We start from the raw sequence: 19130 nt of genomic DNA, 5'->3' as shown, positions 1-19130 counted from the left end.
ATGCTATTTGTGAAAAAGCTTTTTTAAAGGACAGATTTCATTTACAAAATGTTAATAGGCTTTTCCCTAGACTCACTATAACTTTTAACTCCCATCTTTCTGTTTTATTCACATGACACATGAAGCATGTTCCATTTTTCAAGTTGTTATTCTTTGCTGAGCTCAGAGCAGTGCAGCAGCAGATACTTTAGACATAAGACAAGAGTTCAATATAGACAGATTTGTCACTAGATTCTTTTATATTCAAAATAATTCAATTGCAAAGATAAAATCAATGGATATGCAGATATCTGTATACACAATGAAGCTTTAGATTATTTTTGCTTCAGTGTACACATTAAAATGCATTTTCTTGCATTCTAGCTGAGATTGTAATGTTTCAACAAAGGCTTTCTTATTATCTGTTTAATGGAAATAAACTATTGCCAGTGTATGACTAGCAATAAATTTCAAGATATTCAGTAAATCAGCCACATACTTTTTTCTTCAGTGAAGAAAAAATAATTTTTCAAAATCAAATTTTGATGACAATACAAATGTAAATGTAATAAGAGTTAAAAATTCAAAACAATGAGCCCAAAGGGCTATGAATACTATAAAAACAACTTGATACATATTCAAGTAAAGGAAGTACAGAATTGTGCAGAGAAGTACCCAACCATAAAAGCTAGCTGGAGTCATGTTTGAAAACAGGAACTCATGAAAACTGAAGGTCAGAAGGACATCAAATCATGCCACTTTTGTTTAATAATCTTTACAGCTCCGTATTCTCTCTTCACCTCATTTGTTATTTAATATAGTTGTTTACACTGCCTTCAAAATGGATATTTTGCAATGGAAAACAATCTGGGGGTGGAATCTGATCAATACAATTTCATAAGATATTTTAAAAATCCATTGAATTGTTCCTAAGTGATTTATGATTATCATCAAATCATACTTCTATTCTGACTTTCATGCTACTATCCGTCTAGCTGGTGCATATTAAAAATAGTTTACATTCTACCCTGTTTCTCATACATAGACAATGACTTTTTGTATACTTTATTAAAATACCCACTGACAAATATATACATTTGCAGGAAATTTTGACTCATATAATAACCAAGTTCATTTTAAACAGCTTTAGTAAAGTTACAAGTGTGTGTTGTGGTTTTAACACGAAATGTCCCTCACAAGCTCATGTGTCAATCCTTAAGGCAGCCAATGGGAGGCTGTAGACCCTTCAAGAGGTGAGACCTAGGATGAAGAAGTAGGTCAATGGGTGCAGTGACTTTGGAGGTTATAGACAGATGGCATCCAGCTCTTGTCCATTGCTGCCCACCAAGAAATGAAGAATAGCTTCCACCCTGACTCTCAACATTCTGCCCAAACTCCTGGGGGCCACACGAATGTGACCCAAACCCTCTAAAACCAGGAGGCCAAATAAACTATTCCTTGCTGGAGTTGTTTTGTGAAGTATTTGTACAGATTTGAGAAAAGTAAACAATAAGGAGCGTTTCACTAAAATTATCCTTTTCTATTCACCAAAATACATTTCTTTGAATATCTTTTACATATAAAGCCAGGTAAATATTCTAATGCTGTAATACTTATTTGGTAGTCCAAGAATAGTGCTGGAAATAACATCTCTTACTGCTTCACTTCTTGCAACTACAAAGACATGTCTATGAAAAACTCTAACAACAAACAAAAAAGATAAATCTCAGGGAATTTGAACACATGAATAAGTAAGTTTATTATTAAAAAAGCTAATGTGTCTCCCCCACTTTTCAGTGTAGTAAAGCAACGAAGAAGTAGGTACTGAGAAAAAGTCTATAACTTGGTCACATGTCATCAAAAGCAGAAAAGATTTAATAGTTTAAATATTAATTACAATGTTGGAAAGCCATTACAGAAAGATTTGCAGTTTCATTAAACAGCCTTGAAGCCTGCGGCCTCTTATGATAATGTAGTTCGCAGGGAAGATGATTATCTCTTTCTACAAAGCTAAAGCTGATTTCTGGGAGAAATCAGAAATTCCACAGTAGCAGAAACATCTGAGTTTTGTAGCCCAAAGGATGTGGATGCAAATTCTCTTAATCACTAACCACATGAACTTGAGAAAACAATTCAGTCACTTTTGGTTGTCTTTAATACAAATGTTGACTTCATAGAAGCATTGCAAGGGATTGTAAAAAAAAGTAAATAAATAAAGCATGCAAATATGAGATGGGCTTTTTTAATACAGGAGGGGAAATGGCATTAAGAGGTTCTTAATAGGAAGCACATTCCTTGCCCTAATCAATTAACTATTTAATTATTTAATTAAATGCAGCAATGATAGGAAGTAATTTTACATTTATGACAGACTGAATAAGACCCAGTTGCAAGATTCAGCTGCAGTTCGATTAATTTAAGGAAAGGCTCTAGTCATTCTGGCATGAACATTCACAATTCAGACTGCTAGAACACCCAGGCAAGTTTAACAGTTCCTTATTAAAAGTAAGGGTAAGACTGAAAAGATTAAAAGTAAAAGTATTAGCACTTTGACATGCCACCATATATATTAGATCAATTTTAAAAATTACTTCATGTTTATGGGCGTTTTGCCTGTGTGTATATTTGTACTTCATTTGGAGTCCTTGTTGCCAAAGTGACCAGAAGAGGGCACCAGAGCCCTTGAAATTTGAGTTCTATATGGTGAGCTGCCTTACAGATGCTGGGAATTCAGCCTGAATCCTCAGGAGAGCAGCCAGTACTTTTAAACATGAAGCCATCTCCCCAGTCCTATTACCTTCAGTACTGAAACATCGTAATATCCTGCAAGTTAATTCCTCGTCTTGGAGTTCTCCAAAGTTTTGACTGCTAAATGAATTTTAAATCCATATTTCTTTTCCCCACTACATAGTAAGATAGATTCTTATTTGCATTCTGACTCCCAGGACATAACACGAATTCAGTAAACATTCATGCACCAATAAAGAAACAATTTACTAATTATCCCCTTGAATAAATTGGAGACAGTTTTATCATGAATGAAAGCATAGAATTTCATGGTTGTCTGCTTCTATACATGTTCATAATGAATAAAATGATTTGTGATTATAGAAAGACAGAAAATGTGCTCTGGTTTTATTGGTTAAAATAATGGTTATTAACCCCATTCAAGGGTAATTCTGTAAGCAGCTCAATGTCAAGGACATGATACTTACATTTGCCAAGTGAGCCAGCTCTATCTCCAAAAATGAGTCAGTTGTTTTGGGTTCAGGCCTGATTGTGACCACGATGATTTTAGAATTAACGACAGTATAATTTCTGAAACAGAATAATAATGATTAAAAAGAGAAATGGTTGATGGAAACTTTGATTCATGCCCCTCCATACCTGTTGGGATGACATTAAATAATGCATCCCCAGTAAAAGCATAGACACAGGCAAATTATTCACTGAAAGATGCAGCCAATGTTCTCTTAGGGACAAGCTCTCTCAGAGACTAGAAATTCTGGGGAGAACCGAAGGCATTTAATTATTTTATATGTAGAAAAGATGAAAGAAACAACAATAATGGAACCCTTCTGAGTCTTTAAATACAATTCACTTTCAAGAAGAATAAACTAAGAATTGGAACTATCAGGCAACCTATGAATGAGTATAACTCATTTATCTCAAGGAGACCTCACAGCCTTATTCTCCAGGAAACCAAATATTATTCTCATCAAGTGCTGCCATGGATTTTCTTTTCTTTTCTTCTATTTTTTTCTTTTCTTTTTTCCTTTCCTTCATTCCCTTTTTCCTTCCTTCCTTTCTTCCCTCAAATGCATGGAGATGGAAAACTGTATTGTGATATCAGGTGAATGCTTGCAGAAATTTAATACAATTTTCTCAATCTGAGAAACATCCCTCTTCTAAAATACCTTTCCAAGTAACACTCACAAAGACTTTATATTTAATCATATACATAAGTAGAAAATTATCAATAACTGGGAAGTGGTGGTGCATGCCTTTAGTCCAACACTTGGGAGGCAGAGGCAGGCAGACGCCCTGAGTTCGGAGGCCAGCCAGAGCTACAAAGAGAAGCTCTTTTTTTCTTTTTCTTTTTTTTTTTTTTTTTTGGTTTTTCGAGACAGGGTTTCTGTTTCTCTGTGGCTTTGGAGGCTATCCTGGAACTAGCTCTTGTAGACCAGGGTGGTCTGGAACTCACAGAGATCCACCTGCCTCTGCCTCCCATGTGCTCGGACTAAAGGCATGCACCACCACTGCCCAGCCAAGCTCTGTCTTGAAATACTAAAAAAGAGAAAATTATATAGATATTTTTATATGAAACCTATACATGTTATAGGTGATCTAGTATTTATGGTTTTAAAAAATTGACTATAGTTTTTCACATTTTGAAGAAATATGTATATTTATGCCACATTGATGGTTTGAAACAAATCATTTGTTCTTTCAATAGGCAAATCCTATTTTAGAGAATTTATATAATTATTATATAATTATCAAACGTGATAATTTTTAAAAATGTATTTGTTTTCCAAGACAACATTTAAAATCCACCAATCCTAACTATATCCTTTCATGCTTCTGCATACTTCTATACAAGGAATACCATCCATCAAACTAGAAAATTTCCCCTGATACTAAGCCATTTCCTTGAACTCCTTTGCAGATGATCTCAGCTTTCCATGGTCTTAGACAAGCACAGATGTGCTATTAGACAATCACAAATGTGCTAATACCGTAAATTTAACATTTTAAACACTATACCATATAGACTTTTGTGTTTGACTCAGTTCACAGTATATTTTTGAAATCCAGGTCACAGGTCAGCTATACGATAATTTATTGATTTACCCATTCAATAAGCTAACTTGAATCATTTCTGGTAATTTAGCTTTATATGTATTCATGGGTGGCTATTAGGAATAATCGTGGTATATACATTATGTGGATACCTATTTTTATGGTCTTGGGTAAATCTCTGGGAACTGCTTGATCATGTTTTTAAACATATGAGCTATTCTGTTCTCTGACATGGCAGATTGTTGGAGTTCTAGAACTGTGATAAGGTTAAAAAAACAAAAAAAAATCAGATCCTCCTCTATTTGTGACAATGTTTCTCTTCTAGGATGCTATTTGATGCACAATCTCACCACAAATGAATGTTAGAGTGTTCTATAGCAGAGGGACAAGAAACATACTTTGTTTGAGATCCTATTTTAACTCATTTCTCATAAGTTTAGTACTGTCAAATAATGAATTCTTAAATATTCTTAAACATTCAAGAAGGTACCCATTGTGGTAGAAAATAGAGTGGGAAGAAGAAAAAAACCAAAAATGTAGCATTAGTGTATTTTATTTCCCTGTTAAAAAGGGATTGCAAACCGGAGGATCTGGTTAATTATCCCATTTCATTTAACTTATCAATTAAAGGCAAACTGTACTAGGAAGGCTATAAGACCAAGCGATAAAAGTCAAGAGCTCCCTTTGTCAATTTATTGCTTCTTTATGGGTAGAAGTTATAATGGGTTCTGGCAAGAATTAATGAGAAAAAAAAATCTGGAAGAGCATCAGGTGAACGATCACATTAGTATGGATTCTGGAGAAGCGAGTGTTTCAGTAGAGAAAACAATGTTGTGTGATTCCCACAGGCCTGACCTTGAAGATGTAAGTTCATTCCCAGGTTAGCCTGAATGTGTATGAATTCTTATTTGGTTTTTTTGGAAATAAAATACTGATGGAGTCACCAAATTCCTTTACTCCTGTTCTGCTTAGAAGAATTCTTCCCATTACTAATAAAACACAATGCATGATCATTAAATTTATGTTAGGTGGGTTTTTTCAATAGGGATTTTATTCACATCCTTTTCAATCTATGGCAGTGACTAAGCTACTGAAACATGAGTATTCCATCTAGGTATGTGGTATTTTTGGCAAGGTGCTCATGAGTTCTCTTTGTGTTTCAGAATGTGGATGATGATCAATGGCAAATAAAGCAAAGATGAATTCTCTGTACAGAGCATTGGCTGAGTCAGGCTTAGTTACTTGGGGGACGGTCCCCTGGCAGGGCCCTAAAAGAGGGTATGTGTGTTACAGCTTTGATGAAGTGTAGCTATTATAGTCATAATAGTGTATTTGGAATGTATTTGAAAAGTTGTGTGTGTCAAGTTATATTTTAGGGTATAACTGTCTCACTTATGTGTCTATCCCTTAGTTTTGCACAGCACACAGGAGCATGCATGGAGGTTTACAATGGCATCCAGCAGACCTACATGCTTCCTTCCATAAGTCTGAAGTCCAGGGAGCTCAAGGATGACTACTAACATTTACATATTTTTGTTTTCATTACATATGGCAGATTTCCATGCTCAAAGCATGTTTGAGTGTTTTGTGGGATAGCACTTCAAAAGAAAGCAAAGTTTTTATTAACTTGATTTAAACTGTAATGTCAATATCTTAGTAAATTGCCCAATAAAGGAAAAATGAGACAAAATTATATTATGCAGTGGCTCCTTTTTAAAAATGTATATATCGCACAAAGTTGGCTTTAATTTATTCCATCAATTTATTATAATTTGCATAAGTGACTAGCTGGCTCCCGATGTGCCACGTCAGGTTTTGTGATCTCCTAATGCTTCCTGGCTGTTTGCACAGTGGTATACATTGCTAAGAAAGCATATCTTACAGCCAAATGGATTTCATGACTAAAGTAATAAAGTTCTTCCCCGTCCTTGAGAATTGCACTGGTGTTCATTCAAAGGAGAGTCAACTTATTCCTAAAGACAGCAAAAGTGTGATTAAACTGCAGTGCAGATGTATATAAAAGGCATTTTCATATGATAAACATATGTTGAAAATAAAAGGATATAAAAAAATTCCAAATGGTAACCAAAAGAATGCCATCTTGGCTATATTAATGCCAGAACAAGTAGATATAAGGTTGAAAAGTGTCATAGGAGAAAGAAGAACATTAACTGGGACAAAAGAGTTGATTAACCAGTAAGATGTATAAATTAAATGAATATGCTCCTGACTAGTGGATGCAAATACAGAATGCAAATACTGAGAATTAAAGGGAGAAATAGACAGTGAGTCAATAATCTGAACTTTCATATTGCACTCCAGTTATGGCCAAATAATCATAAAAAGGAACAATAAGACACGAACAATGAACAATATTGAAGTCCAACTGTTCCTAACAGAAATAGAACACTCAATGCAACTCTGGAAGATCACAGATATTTCTGAATGCTCACTGAGCAATTCCATGATGCACATAACTGGTCTTAATAAAATGGAAAGGATTGAAATCATATCAACAGGAAACTGAAAATCAAGTGCAAAACAAGACATTTTGCAAATATGTCAAAAATTAACAAGCACTCAAACAACTAGTGAGTTAAGGACAAAATCCCAAGAGAGACTAGAAAAAATCTTTAAGGAGAATAAAAATAAAAGATACACCAAACCTATGAGATACAGTGAGATGAGTATTAAGGGGTTAATCTAGAATGGGAAACATAAAAGAAGGAATACCTCAAATTAAACACACACACACACACACACACACACACACACACACACACACACAAACACACACAAATTTATACCTGGAGGAATTAAAAGAAATGTCAAAGTAGGAACTAAAACTGAAAATAAAAGTCTACAAAACTAAGAGATGCATTCTGTAATACCAACAGAGCTTACAAGCTCTTAACTGGATATATTTTTTAATAAGAAAGGTCTCTAACAATAAAATTCAGAAATTAAGGAGGAAATGTTTAATCTGGCCACAGAAGAAATGAAGACCATAATTTCTGTGAGCAATTGATTCTGTGCCAAGAAATAATATGCCCTGGATGGAAAATAAGTAAATTCTTGGATATGTGTACTTTTCCAAGACTAAATCATGAAGAAATCAATGTCTATGAAGATCTATGGTTGTGGATCTATATAAGTACAATGATATATGTATATATGTACACATATGTTTATTAATATACTACACATGCACACATTTTCCTATACACATGTATGTATTAATACATATGTATATATGTGTAAGTGCATATACATATATATGACATGTACATGCATACAAATGCACATATATATGTGTGTGTGTGTGTGTGTGTAAGTGTACACATGTACATATAAAATATAGTACATAAAATATTAAACTAGTAAGGAGATTTAATTTGAAATGATAATTTTAATATATTAACAGCTATGAAATCTGAAGACCAGATGGCCGCACTGGAGAATTTTAAAACATTTAAAGAAAAGCCAACTCTAATCCTTATACTTTTCTATAAAAAGGAAGAAAACTTAATGAGTAGTTCCTCAGTTTTTCAAGAAAGAAATCCTTGAGCTCTGCCATACAACAGGTAGACATAGTTAAGCCCAGTGTCAGACACAAAATATTTATGATGGCAAATTTCATGTAACAGCTTTTTACCACAAAAAACTAACATAGTGTGATATTAAAACAAGTCATGGAGACAGTAAAATAGATGACACATGCAAAGTATAGCCCACCATGTTATGAAAAATACACTAACTGCTTATTGATTATTACCAAAATTCCTAGTAATTTTTAATTTGTATCATTATCATTCATGTAGGTTTAAATATGAAAGCATTTAAAATGACTTTCAGTAAGTCCTTTGATTTGGATGAACCAAAAACACAATAGAAAACTTGGCATATCTATTAACCAAAGGACTTCATCACAATAAGATGAGTATATTTGCTTTTAAAATTATAATCAGGGGCTGGAGAGATGGCTCAGCAGTTAAGATCACTGGATGCTCTCCCAGACGACACTGGTTCAATTCCAGCACCTACATGGTGGTAAACAACCATCGGTAACTTCAGTCCTAGTGGATTAAAAGCCCTCTTCTAGCCTCCACAAATTCCCTGCACACACATGGTGCACATCCATGTCTGCAAACAAAACACCCAATGCATAGACAACATGAGAAAATAAGTGACTCTTAGGTGGCTTGCTTAGAAAATTACAAATCAGAAATTCAAGTTTGGAAGACACAGTCTTGGTGGAGTGAGTTGGGTGAGAGACTTGATTCCAAGTTTGGTTTTCTAACACATAGAATTTAGAATGTCAAAAATGCTGATGATCTGGAATATATGCTCTGTTTTAAAAGGCATGGCTAAATGAAGCCTGGATTTTTATGCATAATGTAGTACTAAATTATTTTATATGATTAGTCATGTTTTTGGTACCAAGGACAATTTTAATATCAAATGTCTCTATTATAGAACAAAGAAAGATTTAGAATCTCATAAAATAAAAACATTTCTTTGCACAGAAGATTGGTTCATAGTTTAGGACCCAAGACTATGGAACACTCATTCCTGAGGAAACTGACTGATCAGGCTCTTTTCTGAATGCCTATGAGTAAAAGTGATCATCTTTTTTCCCAGTAATATGTCGATACTTGATATTTTTCTCTCCCCATTTGTATTTAATTCCTTTTCTCAAAGATGATTGTCTATGACTTGTGAAAACACTTAGCTCTTCATTAGTCTCTATTTTAATTTTGGCATTTTATTTATGACATGTAGCAATTTTAATGCTTGATTTTATTAGTTTTAAATGATGTGTATATGTGTGTGCTCTGCATGTGGATTTGGGTATGTAAGTGCAATGCCTGCAGAGACCAAAAGAAGGAAACAGAGTCCTGGATCTTAAGTTACAGACAGTTATGAGGCATCAGATTTCAATGTGGGAAGCAAGCTCCAGTCCTGGTAGATTAGTGGGTGATCTAAACGGCAAAGCCATCTCTCCAGTCCTCTCCTAGCACTTTAATACTGCATAGGAGTTTAATAAAATTTTAATAAAATATAATACAATGGAAGTTAAAATTTTGTTAGACTCCTTTTGTTATCTCACATGTTAATATCAACATTAAGATACATTAAATATATGATTTCATTTCCCTATGTATCACCACTCTTCACATACTCAGAGGTAATGATTTCCTCACAAAACTGGAACCTGATCAATTAAATGATTGTTCATAACTGTTTGTAGAATCGGTGGCTTGATGTAAGCTTGGATACACTGTTCTTTTTTCTTAGACATAAGTTTCTTAAGATAAATTTTTAGAAGTAGAATTGCTATATCAAGGAAATAACATTTCTCAGTTTCTTGGCATTGCCAAATTGACTTGTAAAAATTGTAATGACATGACATAAACTTTTCACAACAATTTCTAAAACCTAGGCCTTGGTTGTACCCGGCCAGATTGTCACCCCTAGGGCAACCCAGGCTTGTCCATTTGTAATCCTCTCCTGAGACACACAAGAAACAGACATATGCATATTTTGTAACACAGAGTTGTACTATGTGGTCGAGAGTGTCTTTAAACTCTCAATACTCTTGCCCTTGTCTCTTGTGTGAGAATTATAATAGTGCCCCACTACATCTAGTTGGGTTATCTAACTTTTAGCTGTAGGAACTTGTTTCTAAAAAGGATGAAAGCAAGGTGCAGAGAACAGCACCTATACAATTTTGACTCAATTGATACATGCTTCATTTACTTGAAGGAACCATTCAAGCCATCTCAATTTTATATTTTATTTTTAAGAAAAGGTTTTATTCATCGTGTGTGTGTGTGTGTGTGTGTGTGTGTGTGTGTGTGTGTGTGTGTGTGTGTGTGTACATGGCACAGCATTCATATAGAGATCTAAAGACAGCTTGAAGGCATCACTCCTCTCCTTCCATCATGGTGGTCCTGGTGTTCAAACTCAGATCATCAGGATTGCTGGTAGGCTGAGTCATTTCACTGGCTGTGGAATTTCTCAATTTCAAAGAGGAAGACAGTCAAGTAACAGAATAAAAATCACGGATGGAGGAACAGCGGAGTACACATTGAGGCAAAAGGAAAAAAAAAACTACATAAATTAAAAAAAGAACATGCAAATTTAACCTATGTTCTTATATGAAGGAAAATTTCTTAAAGATGTTTATTTGAAACATTGTATCTCACCATCTTCCATAATTCTTAGTTCGGTTTGAAACTAATTATGCTAAAATACAAAATTCGGAGACCTTAGCATTTAAGATTTTACATCTCACATTTCTGGAAGACTTTTTCAAAAGTGGAAAAACAGCACTGTGAATGCTTAGTGAATACATTTCAGACATTAAATAACCAAAAATGAAGACTAAACACTAGCATATTTCCATTTAAAGAGCACTTACACAGGCATCCCATCCTGAGCTTTCTGTTAACTTCATTTCCGGATAATGATCGACACATAAGTGTCTCGTACAGTCACTTACTGAATAACCACATATAATGCTTAGCATCTAACCACTTTTACTTGACATAATTGTACAGATTGATGAGGAATAGGAGATGCTTCAATACTGTTTACATGTATAATATTCTAATAGAATAATTGGCATATTGACCATCTTAAAGAAATCAATACTTTGTGAAGAGAATATTCCAAATCCTTTTGTCCAGTTATTTTCATATATGCAGTCTTTCAATTGTGCAGTAAAACACATTATCTACTTCTTTATGTGCCTGTGACTTTGTACTTGTCATATACTTCTGATTCTTACATGAAGGTAGCTAAGGTCTTTGATATACAGAAGATATAGTTAACTTCTACAATGAAGAAGAATGTTTAAAGTTTAAAAGAACATTTAAAATCAATTCCTATATTTTACATATGAAAACACAGTAACTTGCCCCTAGGCCTATCTGAATCCATTTGTAGCACAAGTGAGTTAGCAGAGCCCACCTCCCAGATGATTTTCTGTTCCATTCACCTTAATAAAATGATGCACCCTTCACTTTATTTATACATCATAAGAAACAACTGTCTTTGTCACAATTAATAAAACATTTAATGGTAATTATTTTCTTTTGCAAAAATGCAAACTTCTAGACTAATTTCCAATTTCCTTGACTGTACAGATTTCTGCAGCTTGGAAAAATGTGTCTTCTCCATTGTACAGGTGAGAATATTTATTTATATTATCAAGAACAGGATTAACTATGCAACTCTATTGGCCTTTCTACGAAGGCAAAAATCATAATAATCAAAGAAATAATCACTCTATGCTTTTAGGTTGGATATTTACTTTGTTTTCCCTGTGGACCTCAGCAGCAAAGAGTACAAAACACCATCCATGAAGGGTTTCTATTTAGAGCTGAGCTGACGGCAGATGAAGTGAATTACTGAGAGACTAGAGAAGTTTTGGAAGCTTTTAATATGTACAAGTGAAATTCTAAGTTACCCAATAGTGTCTAGACAAGAATTCTTCAATGATAGATGTGACAAAAGGAGCTCTCTTGAGAAATAAGGATCTAAGTTTATCTGGGCACTTTTAACCTCAGAAGCATTTTTGCTGACTTTTATGATGGATATGTTTTAAATCTGTAACGATTCATACAAAGCCAGTGGAAAGGCTTAGAATAAACATGCTAGCTTCAAAATATTTTACTAGCAGAACACAACCCAATTCAAATCTATCCATTCGAGCAAGTTCAAATTCAATCCAGAGAAGAGTCTCTGTGGTTGGGAGAGACCTCACACCAACCTTGACCTTCCACCCACATTAGTAATGAGCAGAGAGAATGTCTACAAAGAATAATGACTAGTGTCTGCTATCTTGTTAGGAGGCCGTTTTCTGCTGGGTTAAACTCTAATTGTTTTTATTTATTAGACTGTTTGTTATGCTTCTGATAAAACTGCACACATTATTCATATGTTTGCCTCCCTAAAAACATAAGGCTTTATTTATGAGGGTATGCGGGGAGAGCTCAAAGCAAGTATGGCTGTGTTAACCAAAATAAAACTTGGTTTCCATCCTCGAGAATGAAGTGCTGTCAGGAAGTAAGTCATCCTGAGTAATAAGATCACTATGCAAATAGATGCAAATGATATTCCCTGTTTGGTTTAATGAAGTGGGTAAGACAATAGGACACAGGAATGAATGTTGGTGGAATTATTAATTGAACTTCTTTTTAATATCTGAGAGAAAAATAGATGGATTTCTTCCAAAAATGGTTTCTAATTGAGGAGCATTTTTCTTAATGTAGATGTAATTGAAATTTTATTTTGGAGCAAACTGAGATCTTGTGCAAATGAAGAACTAAACCATGTTTTCCCAGTTACTGTGACTCTTTAATTCCCTATAATGTCAGAGAAAAGTATCATTAAGTACAAAGAAAAGGAGAAGACAGATGAATTTTACAATGACCCATTAGAGGGCGGTGAGGTTTTTTTTTTTTTTTTTTCTTTCTAATCTTCAGGAAAGTCATGATTAGTTACAAAAGAGTAGTGAAGCTTTAATCAGATACCAAAATTGTCTTTTGTAGTTGTTTTGAAATACATAATATGCTAATAACCTATTCATTAAATTGCTCTTTTCTATTTCCTTTAAAAAGTCCTTTGTATTACTAAAGCTAGTTTGGCAATTTCAGAGAATGAACTATAATCACATTTAAAATAAATTACAAAGATTACAACAGCTTACTCCTTTGTAGCTTACCTCAAAGTGGGCAAAATTAGGTCTAAGTTTTTGTATAGGACTGCTCCAAGAACAAATACAGATGATTCATCTAATTCTAGAAAGAACAAAGTGAAAAACTATGAGTAAAGTCACACAAATACAACATAGAAACTTTAATCCATTAATCACTAGGTTATCCCAATACTCACTCAAGTGCAAACACAAAGACAGATAGCAGAAATTCTATCAGTCTTAATGATGCCTAAGGTAAGTTAGCCCCATCAGGTAGTTGTAGACAATAGTGCTTGTGATGGTTTTGCATAAGTATCAATCTTTTTTCTAACCAGGTGGAGATTAGACCCTTCCTTCAGTTCATTAAATGGATTTTAATTACCAATTATATGAAGGAAAATAGTCATCTTTAGTAGTATTAAGATTAAGTTCAGGATCACCAAAGTGAGAATGTAGTCTATGGTGCCTCTTTTGAAGCCAATAATAGAAGGTCTTTAAGACATTAGTAGAAGCCAGCCTTTCCTTACATGTGTTGCTTACTAAAATAATATATGCACACAAAGGTGCATTTTAAGATGAGATATAAAAACCATACACAAAAACTGAATTTAAAAAGATAATGCAATCCCATTTCCACATCTAGAGTTAAAGTATTAGGTCATATACTTTACTCTGCGATGAAAATGTTAGTAGAGAAATATGAGCACACCAAGCTCAGGTCAATAGTTTGTGGTTATATTTTCCCCAACTTTAATAAATCATTTCCATAAGTAAATCTGTTGATTTAAAGACCAAGGACAAGTTATTTACATTGTCAAAATTGGTTTACAATCAGGTTTTTAAGGATTCCAATATTATGTGATAGATGAAGATATGTATGATTTACTAAGTGATCTTCTCAGGAATGTTTGGGTCACAGCCCATATTATTTCTCACGATTACCTTTTGATGACATGGGAGTAAAAATGCTTTTGGGAATCACAACTCGATCTTCTGAATTCCTTGCCCAGTCCACCATTCCTTTCCGACCCTTCATCGGGAAGTTGATGTCTGTTAGAACAGAGGCTGCAGGAAGCTTCTGAATGCTAGCCACTATTAAAAAAGAAAGAATACCTTCAGCGAAAATTGCTCTAAGTGTCACTGAAATCAAATTCATCCAATAAAGTCTGAGTATACTCAAAATTGAGTTTTGAGGTAAATTTACAGTTAGAAGAGCATTAAAACATACATATTTATTAGACAGCATAGTTCTTCCAGGCAGGGGATTCTTTCATTTACCACCAGGTTTCTTTAGCTCTGATTTGGAATCATATAAGTGACGCTCAGTCTGTTGGGACCCACAGAAAATAGCCACAATACTTCTTCACACTGGCTCTCCACTGCAACTTTTAGAAGCCCAAGTGCACTTTCTATTTTATAGTTTAACATACCTATCTGGTAGACTGAAATATTCCAAATTGTTTTGTCTTCTGAATATGTTTTCTTTATATATTTGAAAGAATAATTTTGTTATGATTTAGGTGGATCCCATAAAGAGAAGAAAAATAAAGTAAGCAACAATGAACTGCCTCGATCCAAGTGATGCAAAACAAAACCCATAATGATACCAACCTACAAAAGCAACTTCACATACAGAAATATCAGATACATCAGTCACAATATAACCTTAAGACTTTCCCCCTAAAAATGCAAGAAATATATATATTTATATATATGTATATATATATTCATATTTTGAATTGTGTTTTTATTAAAAGAAATATAAGTTTGAAAATAATTTTGATTTATTTACTTTTATTTTATGTGTATGTGTGTTTTGCCTGCATGTATGTCTGGGTGCCATATGTGTGCAGTGTATGTCCTAGAGGGTTTTGGATCCTCTGAGACTGTTAGGATCCCTTAACACTGTTATGATGTCAGCCATCATGTAGTTATTGACAACTGAACCGAAGTCCTATGGAAATGCAACCAGTGGTCTTAGTCACTAAGTTATCTTCAAACCCTGGAAACACATATTTTAATACATGTTGTAAGAAACATAAATGGTATGTTTTGTGAAATATAAGTGTATTTTATTTTATGTAATAGTATTATTTAAATTTACAGTACATATACCTGTATTTATAATAATATATATAATAAGGTTTAAGATGATAAATACTTGTGCACTAATATATTATATACATTTTACAATTAAGAAAAATAACGTCAAACTTTTCAAAGGCCCATGCATGTTCTACATTAATGCCTAGAGTGTCCCATGGATAATATAAGTGGAAGGATGATGGGAAAACTATAAAAGCTAACACAATAGGAAACCTAAAGTAAAAACCATTGGGCTCTTCATAAGTGGATTTTATTCTAGAGGAACTTGTAATTTAAAACAAGAGAGGATGAAATTAAGATTTTTAACAATATTAGTTGTATAAATATATTACTGCACCCCTGGCTTGGTTTCAAATTAAATTGGTTATGTATTATGGCAGTGCACAGTGAAATTATACTTTATGAAAGCTCTTTGTGGCTATTATACACATCCATTATCAGCACAGGATGGAATTTCATTTGGCCTGCAATTTGACATATTAAGCTTAAAAAGGATTTGCTAACTAAATGTTGAAGGAAAAAAAAAAGGTACTGGATAAGACATAAATTAGTTACAGATGTTAAATGCCATTTTTTGAATAATGAGTGTAATTATTTTAGTTTCTTTTTTAATTTTTAAAACAAAGATGCTTTTCCTTTCCACAAATAACCCCATTCAAATGTGTTCAAGGACCCAAAACTTCAGCTGTGTATAGAAAAACAGTCCACCCATTGGTAACTATACGTCCTTGGTTCTTGAATTATAATGTGCAAAATTACATTCAATGTCTTTGACTTGAACTTCAGTTGCCTTGGAGTATGAGACAGTGTACTTCCCTAGTCTGTTCCAAAGCTGATGAGAAGACATGAATGTTGTCTTCCCCATACCATTTCCTATTATTAAGGAAATTAAACATGTAGTAAATGTCTGGGTCGTGAAGTCTAATCATTTCATTTCTATAAAAATTGATAGAAAACTAAAAATAAACACCAAATAATTTTTAATGGAGGATATTTGTGTCTACTAGAGACCATGTCACCCCAAGTAAATGCTAGCTTAATACCATATGTAAGTTGATTTAGTGATACAGCCAAGCATTTTCTTCTACAAAACACAGTTTTTTTCATTAAAGGTACTCTAGTGGTTAAATTATGACTACATGGAATAAATTGCACTTTCTAAAAAAAGTATAGAACAAAGGAAGATAAAAAGAGGTCAAAGTCACTAATTTGTGCCCCTATCTAAATTTCATAGACTTCTTTATGATGAGGACAGAAAACAAAAGTTGACTCATTAATTACAATTAATAATAGAGTTTATACCATGTGTGTATATATATATATATATATATATATATATATCGAAGCTTTTATCTAAATAGTAACATATGTTTTAATATATGTACACAGCAAAAATTGAACTGATTATCATGTGTCATACCTCACAACAATTAACTATTTTTTTTTGACACAGGGTTTCTCCATTTAGCCTTGGGTGTCCTGGAACTCACTCTGTAGACCAGGCTGGCCTTGGATTTACAGAGATCCACCTGACTCTGCCTCCCTGAATGCTGGGATTAAAGGCATGTGCCACCATTGCCTGGCTAGATATTTCTTAAAATATGATGAAAATATCAATAACACCATTGGACAAGATGACATTTCAATAGATTATGGTGCTCAATTTTTGGATTATGAATTATCAATGTTTAAAGCTAATATATTTGTAAAAACATGAAGTATTTTATTTATACATATTTACCCCAAACCTACCAAGGTGGATGTTTCAGGTTGACATTTTGGTTCTTCATGAGCCCTGAATGGTTAATAAAGAAACATACTTCTACCTGGCAAATATAACTCAAAGGTATCCTGTTTTTCTTTCTTTTTAACTTCCTTTGTATGACGTTTGAAGCAATCCAATTCGCAAATCCTTCCCTTCTCCACTGATTTTTAACTGTTCAAATTCCTTATGTAAATTTGTAATCAATTAGTCTTTAGGAATATGGGAAGAGTATTTTAGATGACTACTGATGAGGTAAGATGCAAAAATTAATTCCTTAAACTACAACTAAGTAAATATGGGAGTTTTGGTTTTGAGACAAAACAAAGAACACATGCTCAGTAGATGCTGTCCTTCTATAGCCATTGGTTATTAAATCCAGTCATGGCAAACCTTTGAAGAAAGACTTTCCTCAATAATAGCCTTTTAAACTTCTGCAGCTTAGATGAAATGTAAAAGGACAGAGTATCTCTGGATAGAGACATCTTCAATGCTCCAAGAATTGCCCTGAATTCAGAGAACTGTGCTTTCACTATAAAACTAGGTTTGATTTCTTATGAAGTCAAATAGGTGACGCATTATGGTAAACTTTGGAGTAATGCCTCTTCAATACCATTCATTTGTTGGCCAAATTCTAAAATAATCTAGGTTCATTGTAAATGTTTTTCCCGATTTCTGGCTTTAAAAACAGTATTACTCTATTCTTTCCAGATCCTATATTTGTTTACAACACATCCTGAGCATATCCACCTCCATTCCCTCCCTCCAGCTGTCACCAATACCCCAAACACATATCCCTCCCAACCTCCTTTTCATTATTCTTCCTTTGGAAGGTTTTTTTCATCAGAAACACAAGAGAAGTTTTGTAGATTAGTCTAAAATTGTATAAGCCCCTTTCCTTCATGATCCTTTTGTATCTTCAAAGCAAGACTTACTTCTCAGAGAGATGATAAGGTTTTACCCTTTGACATTGTGGAAGTTAAAGAGAATGAAGACCCTGTATTGTTCACATTGTATGAGTATGTTCCATGTACAAACTGGAGTTAGTAAATTTGCTCTATCACCTTAATTCTACATAGAAAGGGAAGGAATGAGCAAACACACACTTGAGAACAAGAGAGCAAAAAGTATATGGATGAAGGTTTCAGAGATGAGCAAAATAGACAAACTAAGGCCAATAAAGAATACAGCCACCCACCAGCCTGTTGTACCCTTGGAAGCCATTTTTGCCCTTGACTGTGGTTCTGGGTGTTTCTTAGTTTCATAGATCTGCTTACAGTTTTGGGCAAGTATTAATAACCCCCATTCCATCTCAAAATTACAAGTTTTAAAGATAACTCTCAGTGTCTGTGGCTGCTTGCATAGTGTATACAAAGGTCTTGGTCTACTCCCTCAAAACACATAAACTGGGAGTCGTGACATGTAATTCCAGCATAAGGTAGGTGGAAACAGTAGGAATAGAAATTCAATATCTTCCTGAACTACATAGCAAGATAGAGGCTAACCTGGGCAACATGAGACCATGTTTAAAAAAACAGCAATAGCAAGTATAAATAAAGACAAAATCCACATTCATTCTACAAATGGTGTGGCTGAGTAAACTGACAGCCTTATGTATTACTTAATAACACCTTCTGTAACACAGGTCTAGTGCCAACTAGCTTGCTGGGCTAAGAGAGGTCACACTGAATGAGAAGTACACCCAGAGCACAGGACCCTCTATGGAAGTGCTGGCTGTTACTATGGGAACAAATTTTCATATAATTATATTTAAGA

At 33.9% G+C, this 19130-nt stretch overlaps 1 protein-coding gene across 1 annotated transcript in view; it reads right to left on the bottom strand.

The window, feature by feature from the left end:
• Adgrb3 (adhesion G protein-coupled receptor B3) overlaps positions 1 to 19130 on the bottom strand; it is a 697729-nt gene that overhangs the window by 313585 nt on the left and 365014 nt on the right. The window contains exons 12-14 of the mRNA XM_027392824.2: positions 14429 to 14578; positions 13514 to 13589; positions 3195 to 3297 (exon numbers count right to left, since the gene is read on the bottom strand). Coding sequence (XP_027248625.2) covers positions 3195 to 3297; positions 13514 to 13589; positions 14429 to 14578 — 329 coding nt within the window. The remainder of the gene's footprint in view (positions 1 to 3194; positions 3298 to 13513; positions 13590 to 14428; positions 14579 to 19130) is intronic.

The sequence above is a fragment of the Cricetulus griseus genome (assembly GCF_003668045.3).
Source record: "Cricetulus griseus strain 17A/GY chromosome 1 unlocalized genomic scaffold, alternate assembly CriGri-PICRH-1.0 chr1_1, whole genome shotgun sequence".
Taxonomy (NCBI): domain Eukaryota; kingdom Metazoa; phylum Chordata; class Mammalia; order Rodentia; family Cricetidae; genus Cricetulus; species Cricetulus griseus.
This window is presented reverse-complemented; position numbering and strand designations above follow the sequence as displayed.